General features: G+C 52.8%; 2 protein-coding genes across 7 annotated transcripts in view; one reads left to right on the top strand and one right to left on the bottom strand.

The window, feature by feature from the left end:
• esr1 (estrogen receptor 1) overlaps nucleotides 1-12,531 on the bottom strand; it is an 887,250-nt gene that overhangs the window by 157,080 nt on the left and 717,639 nt on the right. The window lies entirely within an intron of this gene.
• The window catches only part of LOC144504750 (nesprin-1-like), a 603,924-nt gene that overhangs the window by 395,992 nt on the left and 195,401 nt on the right, over nucleotides 1-12,531 (top strand). The window contains exons 89-93 of the mRNA XM_078230493.1: nucleotides 564-758; nucleotides 1,113-1,247; nucleotides 8,788-8,952; nucleotides 10,411-10,572; nucleotides 10,784-10,978. Of these exons, the coding sequence (XP_078086619.1) occupies nucleotides 564-758; nucleotides 1,113-1,247; nucleotides 8,788-8,952; nucleotides 10,411-10,572; nucleotides 10,784-10,978 (852 nt within the window). The remainder of the gene's footprint in view (nucleotides 1-563; nucleotides 759-1,112; nucleotides 1,248-8,787; nucleotides 8,953-10,410; nucleotides 10,573-10,783; nucleotides 10,979-12,531) is intronic.

The following is a 12,531-nucleotide window of genomic DNA, read 5'->3' as shown; positions in this document are numbered from 1 at the left end:
CAGATTGCACGGATGCTGTTAAAATGCTGCAGCCTGGTCCCCAGGAATGGGGAGGACTGCGAGAGAATGCTGTGAATGTTAGCTGTTAGACCGCGGCTAACTGGAGAGCTAACAGAGCGGCTCTAATCAGACCCATCAACATGTGACCCAGCAGGCCAGCCATCTGTTTCTCCGTCCACACAAAGGGGGAAGGTTTGCCTCTTTCTCCCGGCTGTGTGTGAACGCGGTGATGCTTATTGTGAGATGTGTGTGTTGTCTGAACTGTTGGGGGGGGGGATGGGAGAGAGAGAGAGAGGAGATTACTCAGCTCATTTCCTGTTCTGTGCAGTGCAGATTGCCTTTAGAGGCTGTGGTGGAAATATCCACAATCTGCCTCTCTCTCACTCTGAAGATCCTGCCGACAAGTATGAATCCAGTCACAGCCCCCGGCTCCTCACTCATTGGCTGCTCTGACAGGGAATAGGGGCTGGCTGGAGTGAGTGTCTGAGGCGTTGGCAGGAGGCTCTGATCTATTCCTTTGTTTCCCCCCCGCACCCCACTCCCCATCCACAATGTCCCAGCAGGAATTCGCCCAGAAGATTAAGGGGTACCAGGAGCAGATTGCCGCGCTGAACACCAAGTGCAAGATGCTGACCATGAAAGCAAAACACGCCACCATGCTGCTGACTGTCACCGAGGTGGAGGGTCTCTCGGAGGGGATGGAGGAGCTGGATGGCGAACCTTTGCCCGCGCACCCGGCACATCCTTCCGTCGTGATGGTAAGATCCTCTCGGCCTTGCTCACCGACTGCGCGAACATAACATCCCCCCCCCCCCCCCCTCCCGACCATCCTCTGCTTCAATCACCTGCTTTAACTCATTGCCTGTGATGTGTGAGTTAACCCTTTCCCTCCCGGAACGTTTAATGGTCGGCGATGGAGGTTTCCCTCAGGGGGAAGGGGTTTACCGCGTTAACTTCTCGGGTTTTGACGGGGGAGCCTGTTCCACCTGACTGAAGAAAGGTTGTCATGATTTTTTTGTGCTTTACAATGTGATTTATTGTAACCGCTGTCCTGATCTCTCTCTCTCTCTCTCTCTTATCAAATTGTGATCCCTCTGACTTGCTTTGTATAGATGACAGCTGGGCGCTGTCATACGCTCCTCTCACCTGTCACTGAGGAGTCTGGGGAAGAGGGCACCAACAGTGAGCTTTCCTCTCCGACCGCTTGTCGATCACCCTCACCCAATGCTGATGTGTCTGGTAACCAGGTACTGCCTTCTGCTTAACCCTTTTCACTGTCTGCATGCTTAATCAGTAGTTAGATGTCGCATCGCTCTGGTACATCTGACCCACTGCTCCCCTCACGTTCATTAGCAGGGTGTTATTCTGTGGCATTCGTAATATTGAGTAGCGTACTTTGCCTCCAAAGCTCATCATGTCTCCAGATGGTTACGGTGGTGGCATGGTGGCGCAGTGGTTCGCACTGCTGCCTCACAGCGCCAGGGACCCGGGATGGCATGGTGGCGCAGTGGTTCGCACTGCTGCCTCACAGCGCCAGGGACCCGGGATGGCACGGTGACGCAGTGGTTAGCACTGCTGCCTCACAGCGCCAGGGACCCGGGATGGCATGGTGGCGCAGTGGTTAGCACCGCTGCCTCATAGCGCCAGGGACCCAGGATGGCATGGTGGTGCAGTGGTTCGCACTGCTGCCTCACAGCGCCAGGGACCCGGGATGGCACGGTGGCGCAGTGGTTAGCACTGCTGCCTCACAGCGCCAGGGACCCAGGATGGCATGGTGGCGCAGTGGTTCGCACTGCTGCCTCACAGCGCCAGGGACCCGGGGCGGTATGGTGGCACTGTGGATAGCGCCAGGGATCCTGGTTCAATTTCCAGCTTGGGTCACTGCCTGTGTGGAGTCTGCACATTCTCCCCGTGGCTGTATGGGTTTCCCCCGGGTGCTCCAGTTTCCTCCCACAGTCCAAAAGCTGTGCTGGTTAGGTACTAAATTCTCCCTCAGTGTACCCAAACAGGCACCGGAGTGTGGCGACTAGGGGATTTTCACAGTAACTTCATTGCAGTGTGAATGTAAGCCTACTTGCGACACTAATAAATAAACTTTAAACTATAAAACTTTAGATGGTTAGTAAGTGACAGATCTGGATACCACCCTGGGGTGACTGTCGCTACTACATATCAGAACATTCGCCAGAAAACCCGCGATTGAGGGAAAGCCATTTGTTCATGCTGCAAGTACCCTAACTTTTACATCGAAGCTCACCCCTCCAGCACCCTAACTCACCCACCCGAGGGAGACCCTCATGCTTACTAACTTACCATTGGGAGTCACTCCCATTGTAAATCTTCCATGCTGCTGTCTGTGCATCTCCATATGTCTTCCCCCATCACCTCACAAAGGCAGCCCCACACTCTGTTCCTACCTCGGGGGAAATACCTCCCTTACTAGGCTTCACCGACCCTTGACTTACTTTGGACCATTTCTGGTGGCCGTTCACAGGAGGTTGTCCCGTTGCATACGGGTTGCAGCTGGCAATCAGAGTTCCTTCAAAGAACCTGGGCAGAGTTTTCCATTCCGGATACTAAGCCCAGTAGCTGGTGGGAAAAGGCAGCATCATTCCTGCTGGGTGGGTGAACATGTGTGATCTAACACTTTTGAGATAATTAGTTATGCATCAGCAAGGAGCTTGGCGAATCTTGTGTGGCGGGGTGGGTAGGAAGTTGCCTGCACTGTTGTTAAAGGATAAAGATCCTGCCACCATATTTAAAGGGCAGCTGGACACACATTCACTCGCTGCAGCCCAGGAACTCTGCACTGATCCTCCAGGGTTCTGGTGACCATCGCTCACGCTGGGGTAGCTGGCAGATGTGAGCAACCACCTCCCGGGAAATACAGGGGCGCCTCCAACATCATCTTTCACTCATTCATGGATAAGAACACCGCAGGCTCCATTCACAACTCCTCAGATACTGAAGCAGTCCATGTTCAAATGCAACAAGATCGGGACAATATCCAGGCTTGGGCTGACAAGTAACATTTGCATCCCAGAAGTGCCAGGCAATGACCATCACCAATAAGAGACTTTAACCACTGCCCCTTGACATCCAATGGTGTTACCATTGAATCCCCTGCTGTCAACATCCTTGGGGTTACCAGTGACCAGAAACTCAACTGGACCCACCACATAAACACAGTGGCTACAAGAGCAGGTCAGAGGCTAGGAATACTGCGGTGAGTAACTCACCTCCTGACTCCCCAAAGCCTGTCCACCATCTACAAGGCACAAGTCAGGAGTGTGATGGAATACTCCCCACTTGCCTGGACGGGTGCAGCTCCAACAACACTCAAGAAGTTTGACACCATCCAGGACAAAGCAGCCCGCTTGATTGGCACCACATCTATAAACATCCACTCCCTCCACCACCGACGCTCAGTAGCAGCAGTGTGTACTATCTACAAGATGCACTGCAGCAATTCACCAAAGATCCTTAGACAGCACCTTCCAAACCCACGACCACTTCCATCTAGAAGGACAAGGGCAGCAGATACATGGGAACACCACCCATGTTCCCCTCCAAGCCACTCACCATCATGACTTGGAAATATATCGCCGTTCCTTCACAGTCGCTGGGTCAAAATCCTGGAATTCCCTCCCTAATGGCATTGTGGGTCACTGTGCCGCAGATTGCAGTTGTCTTATCCCAGCTATCTAATCTAGTCTATCATTGGGGTGGCATGGTGGCACAGTGGATAGCACTGTTACCTCACAGCGCCAGGGACCCGGGTTCGAATCCTGGCTTGGGTCACTGTCTGTGGGGAGTCTGCACGTTCTCCCAGTGTCTGCGGGGGTTTCCTCCAGGTGCTCCAGTTTCCTCCCACAGTCCAAAGATGTGCGGGTTAGGTGCATTGGCCATGCTAAATTGCCCCTTAGTGCCCTGGGATGCTGGAGGGATGTGTAGGTTGGAGAGATTAGCGGGGTACCAATGTGGGGTTAAGGGGATAGGGTCTGGATGGGATTGTTGTCGGTGCAGACTCGATGGGCCGAATGGCCTCTTTCTGCACTGGAGGGGTTTTATGGGATTCTATGATTGTCTGATTTATTTAAGGGATTCTAATCATTTCTCCGTACGTCTCTTGATTCTGATGTTCTGCACGGTATATCATATGCCCCATTTTTTCCAATTTCCTCTCTTGTTGGCACATCCTGCCACTTCAGTTCTGACAGGTTGTGAGTCGGGCTGGGCATTTAGTGCTGTCGAGCTATTCTACAATGGATGGCATCACTTCAAAGCCACCAGGCAATGCTGGTTTTGCCCAGGAACCACGGATGGGCAGTGTGCCTGGCGGGTTTGTGAATAGTGACCCCTACCACTGGCCTTGCCAAGGTGGAACATTCCCTGGCTTGAAAGCCATACCAGGTGTAGAGAATCCACAATAGGAGATGTACAGGCATGTATTCTAAATGCACACACCATTTGTTGTCAAACACACAGGTTCAAAACAGCTAGAGGAGTATTAAGATTAATTTTCAGCATAGCCCACCAATCCCCCAGAGACATATTTACCCCAAAGAACAAAAGAACAAAGAACAATACAGCACAGGAACAGGCCCTTTGGCCCTCCATGCCCGCGTCGCTCCCTGGTCCAAACTAGACCATTCTTTTGTATCCCTCCATTCCCACTCCGTTCATGTGGCTATCTAGATAAGTGTTAAACGTTCCCAGTGTGTCCGCCTCCACCACCTTGCCCGGCAGCGCATTCCAGGCCCCCAGCACCCTCTGTGTAAAATACGTCCTTCTGATATCCATGTTAAACCTCCCCGCCCCCCCTCACCTTGAACCTATGACCCCTCGTGAACGTCACCACCGATCTGGGAAAAAGCTTCCCACCGTTCACCCTATCTATGCCTTTCATAATTTTATACACCTCTATTAGGTCACCCCTCATCCTCCGCCTTTTCAGTGAGAACAACCCCAGTTTACTCAATCTCTCCTCATAACTAAGCCCTTCCATAGCAGGCAACATCCTGGTAAACCTCCTCTGCACTCTCTCTAAAGCCTCCACGTCCTTCCGGTAGTGTGGCGACCAGAACTGGACGCAGTATTCCAAATGCGGCCGAACCAACGTTCTATACAACTGCAACATCAGACCCCAACTTTTATACTCTATGCCCCGTCCTATAAAGGCAAGCATGCCATATGGCTTATTCACTACCTTCTCCACCTGTGACCTCACCCACTTATCCAGTCTTCCCCATTCCACTTAACCTCAGTTTCCCAAGCCTCTGGGTGGCACGCTGGTTAGCACTGCTGCCTCACAGCGCCAGGGACCCGGGTTCAATTCCGGCCTTGGTTCATAGAATCATAGAATCCCTACAGTACAGAAGGAGGCCATTCGGCCCATCGAGTCTGCACCGACCACAATCCCACCCAGGCCCTATACCCGTACAACCCCACATATTTACCCTGCTAATCGCCCTGGCACTAGGGTCAATTTGGCATGACCAATCAGCCTAACCTGCACATTCTTTTTGGACTGTGGGAGGAAACCGGAGCACCCGGAGGAAACCCATGCAGACACTGGGGGAAAATGCTAACCCCACACAGACAGTGACCCGAGGCTGGAATTGAACTTGGGTCTGTGCAGAGTTTGCACATTCTCCCCGTTCTGCATGGGTTCCTCCGGGTGCTCCGGTTTCCTCCCAGACTCCAAAGAGGTGCGGGTTAGGTGGATTGGCTATGCTAAATTGTCCCTTAGTGTCCCAAGATGTGTAGATTAGGGGAATTAACCATGGTGAATGTGTGGAGTTACAGGGATAGGGCAGGGGAGAGGGCCTGGGTAAGATACTCTGTCAGAGAGTGGGTGCAGGCTCGATGGGCCGAATGGCTTCCTTCTGCACTGTCGGGGTTCTATGATTCTATGAAATAGGCAATTTCCCTTCAAAGCCCCACCACCCACAACCATTTTTTAAAAATCTCCTGGAATAAAGTGGGTTTCCTCCAGGTGAGCCGGTTTCCTCCCACAGTCCAAAGATGTGCAGGTTAGGTGGATTAGCCATGCTGAATGTGCAAGATTACTTGGATAGGACCAAGCAGAGGACCTGGGTAAGATGCTCTTTCGGAGATTCGGTGCAGACTCGATGGGCCGAGTGGCCTCTTTCTGAACAGCCGGGATTCTATGGTTCTAAAGTGCCCTGTGCTGACAGAACAACAAGCTGTGTTTATATAGCGCCTTCAGTGTAGCAAAACAACCTGAGATGCTTGACTGGACTGTCATCAGACAAAACCTAACACTGAGTCACATTGAGATAGCAGGACAGATGACCCCAAAGCTTGGTCAAAGGAGAGTCGTAAATGAGGTGAGCAGGATAGAGACAGAAAGGTTTGATGGGGAATTCCAGAGCTCAGTGTTTGTCTCTGGACAGCTGGTTGGTGAAGGATAGTCCTGGAGCCAATCTTGCTCAGCCTTACATTTAGAATCATAGAATCCCGACAGTGCAGAAGGAGTCTGCACCGACTCCCCTTTACCCAGGCTCTTTCCCCCACCCTATCCCCATAACCCCACACGTTTACCACAAATAATCCATCTAACCTGCACATCCTGGGACACTAAGGGACAATTTAGCAAGGCAAATCCATCTGACCTAGACATCTTTGGACGCTAAGGGGCAATTTAGCATGGCCAATCTTCCTAACCCACACATCTTTGGAGTGTGGGAGGAAACCGGAGCACCCGGGGGAAGCCCACGCAGACACGGGGAGAACATGCAAACTCCACACAGCCAGTCACCGAGGCCGGAATCGAACTGAGTCCCTGGCGCTGTGAGGCAGCAGTGCTAACCACTGTGCCACCCTAAATTTATTTGTTAAATCTAACTCAACCCCCATCACCGTTTTGATAAGTCTCCCTCGATACTCCTTTATGGTCAGTGAATTGAACAAATGAGAGGGAGGTGGCAACCCCCTTGTGGGGAACTGTGACTAAGATAGAATGTCCAGAGGAAACTTCACTGATTACAATGGGAAGGTAATTCCTGGGGGCGATGATGCATCCCGGTCCCTGCAGTGGCCACCGATTGGGAAGGCCCGGAGCTAGTACAAGCGCCCAAATGAAATCCCAGCCAATGCCCACTGCCAGCTTATAATCAAACACAATGAACAGACAATTAACACTTAGGCCTGAGCAGCAGGTGGCATGGCCAACGATGCTGGAATGATGGAAATCGATAATGCCCACCAGACCAGAACTGGAGGAATGTTGTGTTTTCAGACAGTCACGGGGCTGGAGGAGTTTACAGAGCAAGGGGGAGGGGCACAGTTATAGAGGAACGCAATATTGAGATCCCACCAACCACCAAATTTACCGGAAAAAAAACACTTGGTGGACATACCAAACCTACAGGGGAGTAACTGGTTCTGATGTGCACTGGCCATAGGCGGTCATAGAATCCGTACAGTACAGAAGGAGGCCATTCGGCCAATTGAGTCTGCACTGACAACAATCCCACCGGAACCCCACATATTTACCCTGCTAATTCCCCCGGAACTAAGGTCAATTTAACATGCTCCATCAACTTAACCCGCACATCTTTGGAGTGTGGGAGGAAACCGGAGCACCCGGAGGAAACCCACGCAGACACGGGGAGAACGTGCAGACTCCACACAGACAGTCACCCAAGCCGGGAATCGAACCCGGGTCCCTGGCGCTGTGAAGCAGCAATGCTAACCACTGTGGCACCGTGCCGTCAGGGTGAATGACTCACTTTGTTGTAACTGGGGTTGTGGGGGGCGGGAGGTGGGGGGGAGGCGGGGCGACAGACCTATGAGGCGGCTTTGACCCTTAAAGATCACGGGGTGGTGGGGATGAATTTCCTGGTTGGCCATCGGCCTTTCTCTCTCTGTAATGGGAGGAGAAGAACAATAAAGTGACAAACCGACAGGCGGACCCGCTGTGGGAATTCATTCCCCTCCCCCCCTTCCCCCCCCTCACCCACCCCTCCATTAATGTAATAAACGTCACTCCCCTGATTGTAACCAGCTAACCAAGAACTCACAGTGTGGTCGGAGCTGGACTGTCAAACTCTTAATCGACCTGAAGTTTAAAAGTTTATTTATTGGTGTCACAAGTAGGCTTACATTAACACTGCAATGAATTTACTGTGAAAATCCCCTAGTTGCCACACTTTGGTGCCTGTTCGGGTACATGCATGGCCAATGCATCATTTTGGAGTGTGGGAGGAAACCGGAGCACTCGGAGGAAACCCACGCAGACACGGGGAGAACGTGCAAACTCCGCACAGACAAGTCACCCGAGGCTGGAATCAAACCTGGGTCCCTGGCGCTGCGAGGCAGCAGTGCTAACCATTGTGCCACCGTGTGATCCCTTCCACTGCCCTGGAGTCTGGAGGGAGTTGAGGGAGGGAGCTGTTCCTTGTGCTGTTGCTCATGGGTGGGTAAGCCCCAAATTGGAGCGTCGGGACCTGTTATCATCAGCAACTGGAGAGATGTGGGAATTAATGGGAAGAGGGACTTTGTCTTGCATGAGTTGCCTTGACATTCGTGTAGGGGGAGAGTCACAGGGCGATTGGAAGCTGGATAGATACAAGGGGAGAGGAATATGGGGAGTGCCAGTTTTTTTTTGTACAGCTATATCATCAAAACTATGAGTGATGTTAACTATCGATGTTGGAGTCAGCTCCAGGCCTGACTTGTCTAACCTTGCAGCGTGTTCCAATACAGCTTTATGATCCTTGGCTACGCAGTCACCCTGAGTCTCAGTGTTTATATTTCCAGGATGGGGCTTATTACACAACGGATGAACTGCAGACAGCAGCTCCCACTGCTCAGGATGTGAATGTTGCCGCGTTGCTGCAGGAACCATTTGAGAGCACGCTGGGAGACGCGGCCTCCTCCAAGCTCGATGACCTGCAGCGCTCCTGGGAGACGTTAAAGAATGTGGTGAGCTGGTGACCGATGGGCACCGTGAATAATCTCCCTTTCCGCCTGTTTCTTCCCATCCCCTCCTCACCCCTCGTTTTGTTTCACTTTCTCCTCGCCTCTGTCCCGGGCTGCTGATTCCTTCGCCGTGGTTCTGGCGGATTTAGAGAATTATGTTCATTCTTGGGATGTGGGTGTCACTACCAGAGAATCCCGAGAGAGCAGAAGGAGGCCATTCAGCCCATCGACTCAGCACTGACTCTTTGGAAGAGCATCTTAAGAACAAAGAACAATACAGCACAGGAACAGGCCCTTCGGCCCTCCAAGCCCGCGCCGCTCCCTGGTCCAAACTAGACCATTCTTTTGTATCCCTCCATTCCCACTCCGTTCATGTGGCTATCTAGATAAGTCTTAAACGTTCCCAGTGTGTCCGCCTCCACCACCTTGCCCGGCAGCGCATTCCAGGCCCCCACCACCCTCTGTGTAAAATATGTCCTTCTGATATCCATGTTAAACCTCCCCCCCCCCTCACCTTGAACCTATGACCCCTCGTGAACGTCACCACCGACCTGGGAAAAAGCTTCCCACCGTTCACCCTATCTATGCCTTTCATAATTTTATACACCTCTATTAGGTCACCCCTCATCCTCCGTCTTTCCAGTGAGAACAACCCCACTAAGCCCTTCCATACCAGGCAACATCCTTGTAAACCACCTCTGCACTCTCTCTAAAGCCTCCACGTCCTTCTGGTAGTGTGGCGACCAGAACTGGGCGCAGCATTCCAAATGCGGCCGAACCAACGTTCTATACAACTGCAACATCAGACCCCAACTTTTATACTCTATGCCCCATCCTATAAAGGCAAGCATGCCATATGCCTTATTTACTACCTCTCCACCTGTGACGTCACCTTCAAGGATCTGTGGACTTGCACACCCAGGTCCCTCTGCGTATCTACACCCTTTATGGTTCTGCCATTTATCGTACAGCTCCCCCCTATGTTAGTTCTACCAAGATGCATCTTACCCAGGACCTATCTTCATAACCCCATGCATTTAGCGTGGCCAATCCACCCAACCTGCACATCTTTGGATATTAAGGGGCAATTTAGCATGACCAATCCACCCAACCTGCACATCTTTGGATACTAAGGGGCAATTTAGCATGACCAATCCACCTAACCTGCACATCTTTGGATATGAAGGGACAATTTAGCATGGCCAATCCACCTGAGCTGCACATCTTTGGACACTAAGAGGCAATTTAGCATGGCCAATCCATCTAATGTACACATGTTTGGAAACTGTGTGTGTGTGTGCGTGTGTGTGTGGTGTATGTGTGTGTGTGTGGTGTATGTGTGTGAGAGAGATTCTGGTCACATGGGACGTGGGTAAATTGTATCAGACTGACAGTGATAAGCAGCTATCTGATAGAGTTTGCTGAGTAAATATTAGCCAGCTGTCCCTCTCTGTGTTGTAGATCAGCGAAAAGCAGCGCACGCTCTATGAGGCCCTCGAACGACAGCAGAAGTATCAGGATTCCGTCCAGTCAGTGTCCGCCAAGATGGAGTCCATCGAGGGGAAGCTTGGGGAGGCGCTTGACGCAGGCAAGAGCCACGATGTCCAGATGTCCGCACACCAGGTATGGCTCTGGGGTAGCTGTCCCCGATTTAGCTCATTACTGCTATCAATGAACCCTGCTGCTCCTTCAGGCATTTATCTCTGTGGGTGGTTTACAAAGGAGCTCCTCCCTGGGGCCAGCCTCTCCTCTGCACCCTTCAAACACACTGCCTGCTGACCTTTGAGCTTTGCCAGATTGGAATGAAGGGTATTTACGGTTTTGTGTCTCGCAGGGACTGATGGACGAGATTGTTACACTGCAGGATGAGATCAATGAACTACAGATCTGCTTTGCTGAAGAGCTGGTATCAGACACGGTGGACACAGATACCTCTGACCAGCTGGCGATGCAGTCCACGCTCACAGTCCTTGCTGAGCGCATGGCCACCATCAAGATGAAAGCATTGGGAAAGAAGCAACTTCTCGAGGTTTGCAGACTCTGAATTCTCCACCCAAAGGATTCTATCTTTGGGTGTTTTTTTATTTCAGCTTTATCCTGTCTAGTTTCAGTTTAAAGTTTATTTATTGGCGTCACAAGTAGGCTTGCATTAACACTGCAATGAAGTTACTGTGAAATTCCCCTGGTCGCCGCACTCCGGCGCCTGTTCGGGTTACACTGAGGGAGAATTTATCATGGCAAATGCATCTAACCAGCACGTCTTTCGGACTGTGGGAGGAAACCGGAGCACCCGGAGGAAACCCACGCAGACACGGGGAGAACGTGCAGACTCCACACAGACAGTGACCCAAGCCGGGAATTGAACCCTGGTGCTGTGAGGCAGCAGTGCTAACCACTGTGCCACCGTGCCACCCTGGGTCCCTGGCGCTGTGAGGCAGCAGTGCTAAGCACTGTGCCACCGTGCCACCCTGGGTCCCTGGCGCTGTGAGGCAGCAGTGCTAAGCACTGTGCCACCGTGCCGCCCCGGGTCCCTGGCGCTGTGAGGCAGCAGTGCTAAGCACTGTGCCACCGTGCCACCCTGGGTCCCTGGCGCTGTGAGGCAGCAGTGCTAAGCACTGTGCCACCGTGCCGCCCCGGGTCCCTGGCGCTGTGAGGCAGCAGTGCTAAGCACTGTGCCACTGTGCCGCCCCGGGTCCCTGGCGCTGTGAGGCAGCAGTGCTAAGCACTGTGCCACCGTGCCGCCCTGGGTCCCTGGCGCTGTGAGGCAGCAGTGCTAAGCACTGTGCCACCGTGCCGCCCTGGGTCCCTGGCGCTGTGAGGCAGCAGTGCTAAGCACTGTGCCACCGTGCCGCCCCGGGTCCCTGGCGCTGTGAGGCAGCAGTGCTAAGCACTGTGCCACCGTGCCGCCCCGGGTCCCTGGTGCTGTGAGGCAGCAGTGCTAAGCACTGTGCCACCGTGCCACCCTGGGTCCCTGGCGCTGTGAGGCAGCAGTGCTAAGCACTGTGCCACCGTGCCGCCCCGGGTCCCTGGCGCTGTGAGGCAGCAGTGCTAAGCACTGTGCCACCGTGCCACCCTGGGTCCCTGGCGCTGTGAGGCAGCAGTGCTAAGCACTGTGCCACCGTGCCGCCCCGGGTCCCTGGCGCTGTGAGGCAGCAGTGCTAAGCACTGTGCCACCGTGCCGCCCCGGGTCCCTGGCGCTGTGAGGCAGCAGTGCTAAGCACTGTGCCACCCACAGAGGGAAGGAATTGCTCCTCATCTCTATCTTAAATGGCCAATCATCGTTCTCTACACCCTAGCTGTGACTGTAACACGACATTCTGCACCCTCTCCTTTCCTTCTCTCCTATGTACTCTATGAACAGTATGCTTTATCTGTACAGTGCACAAGAAACAATACTTTTCACTGTATCCCAATACAGTGCCAACCAATGCCTACTTTCTCAGGAGGCTAAGGAAATTCGTCATGTCCGCTACGACTGTCACCAATTTTGACAGATGCACCATAGAAAGTGACTGTCTGTTCGAAGTCTGCACGTTCTCCTCGTGTCTGCGTGGGTTTCCTCCGGGTGCTCCGGTTTCCTCC

The sequence above is a fragment of the Mustelus asterias genome, chromosome 15 (assembly GCF_964213995.1).
Source record: "Mustelus asterias chromosome 15, sMusAst1.hap1.1, whole genome shotgun sequence".
NCBI lineage: Eukaryota > Metazoa > Chordata > Chondrichthyes > Carcharhiniformes > Triakidae > Mustelus > Mustelus asterias.
Note: the sequence above shows the minus strand (reverse complement) of the source record. Positions and strands in the feature narration are given on the sequence as shown.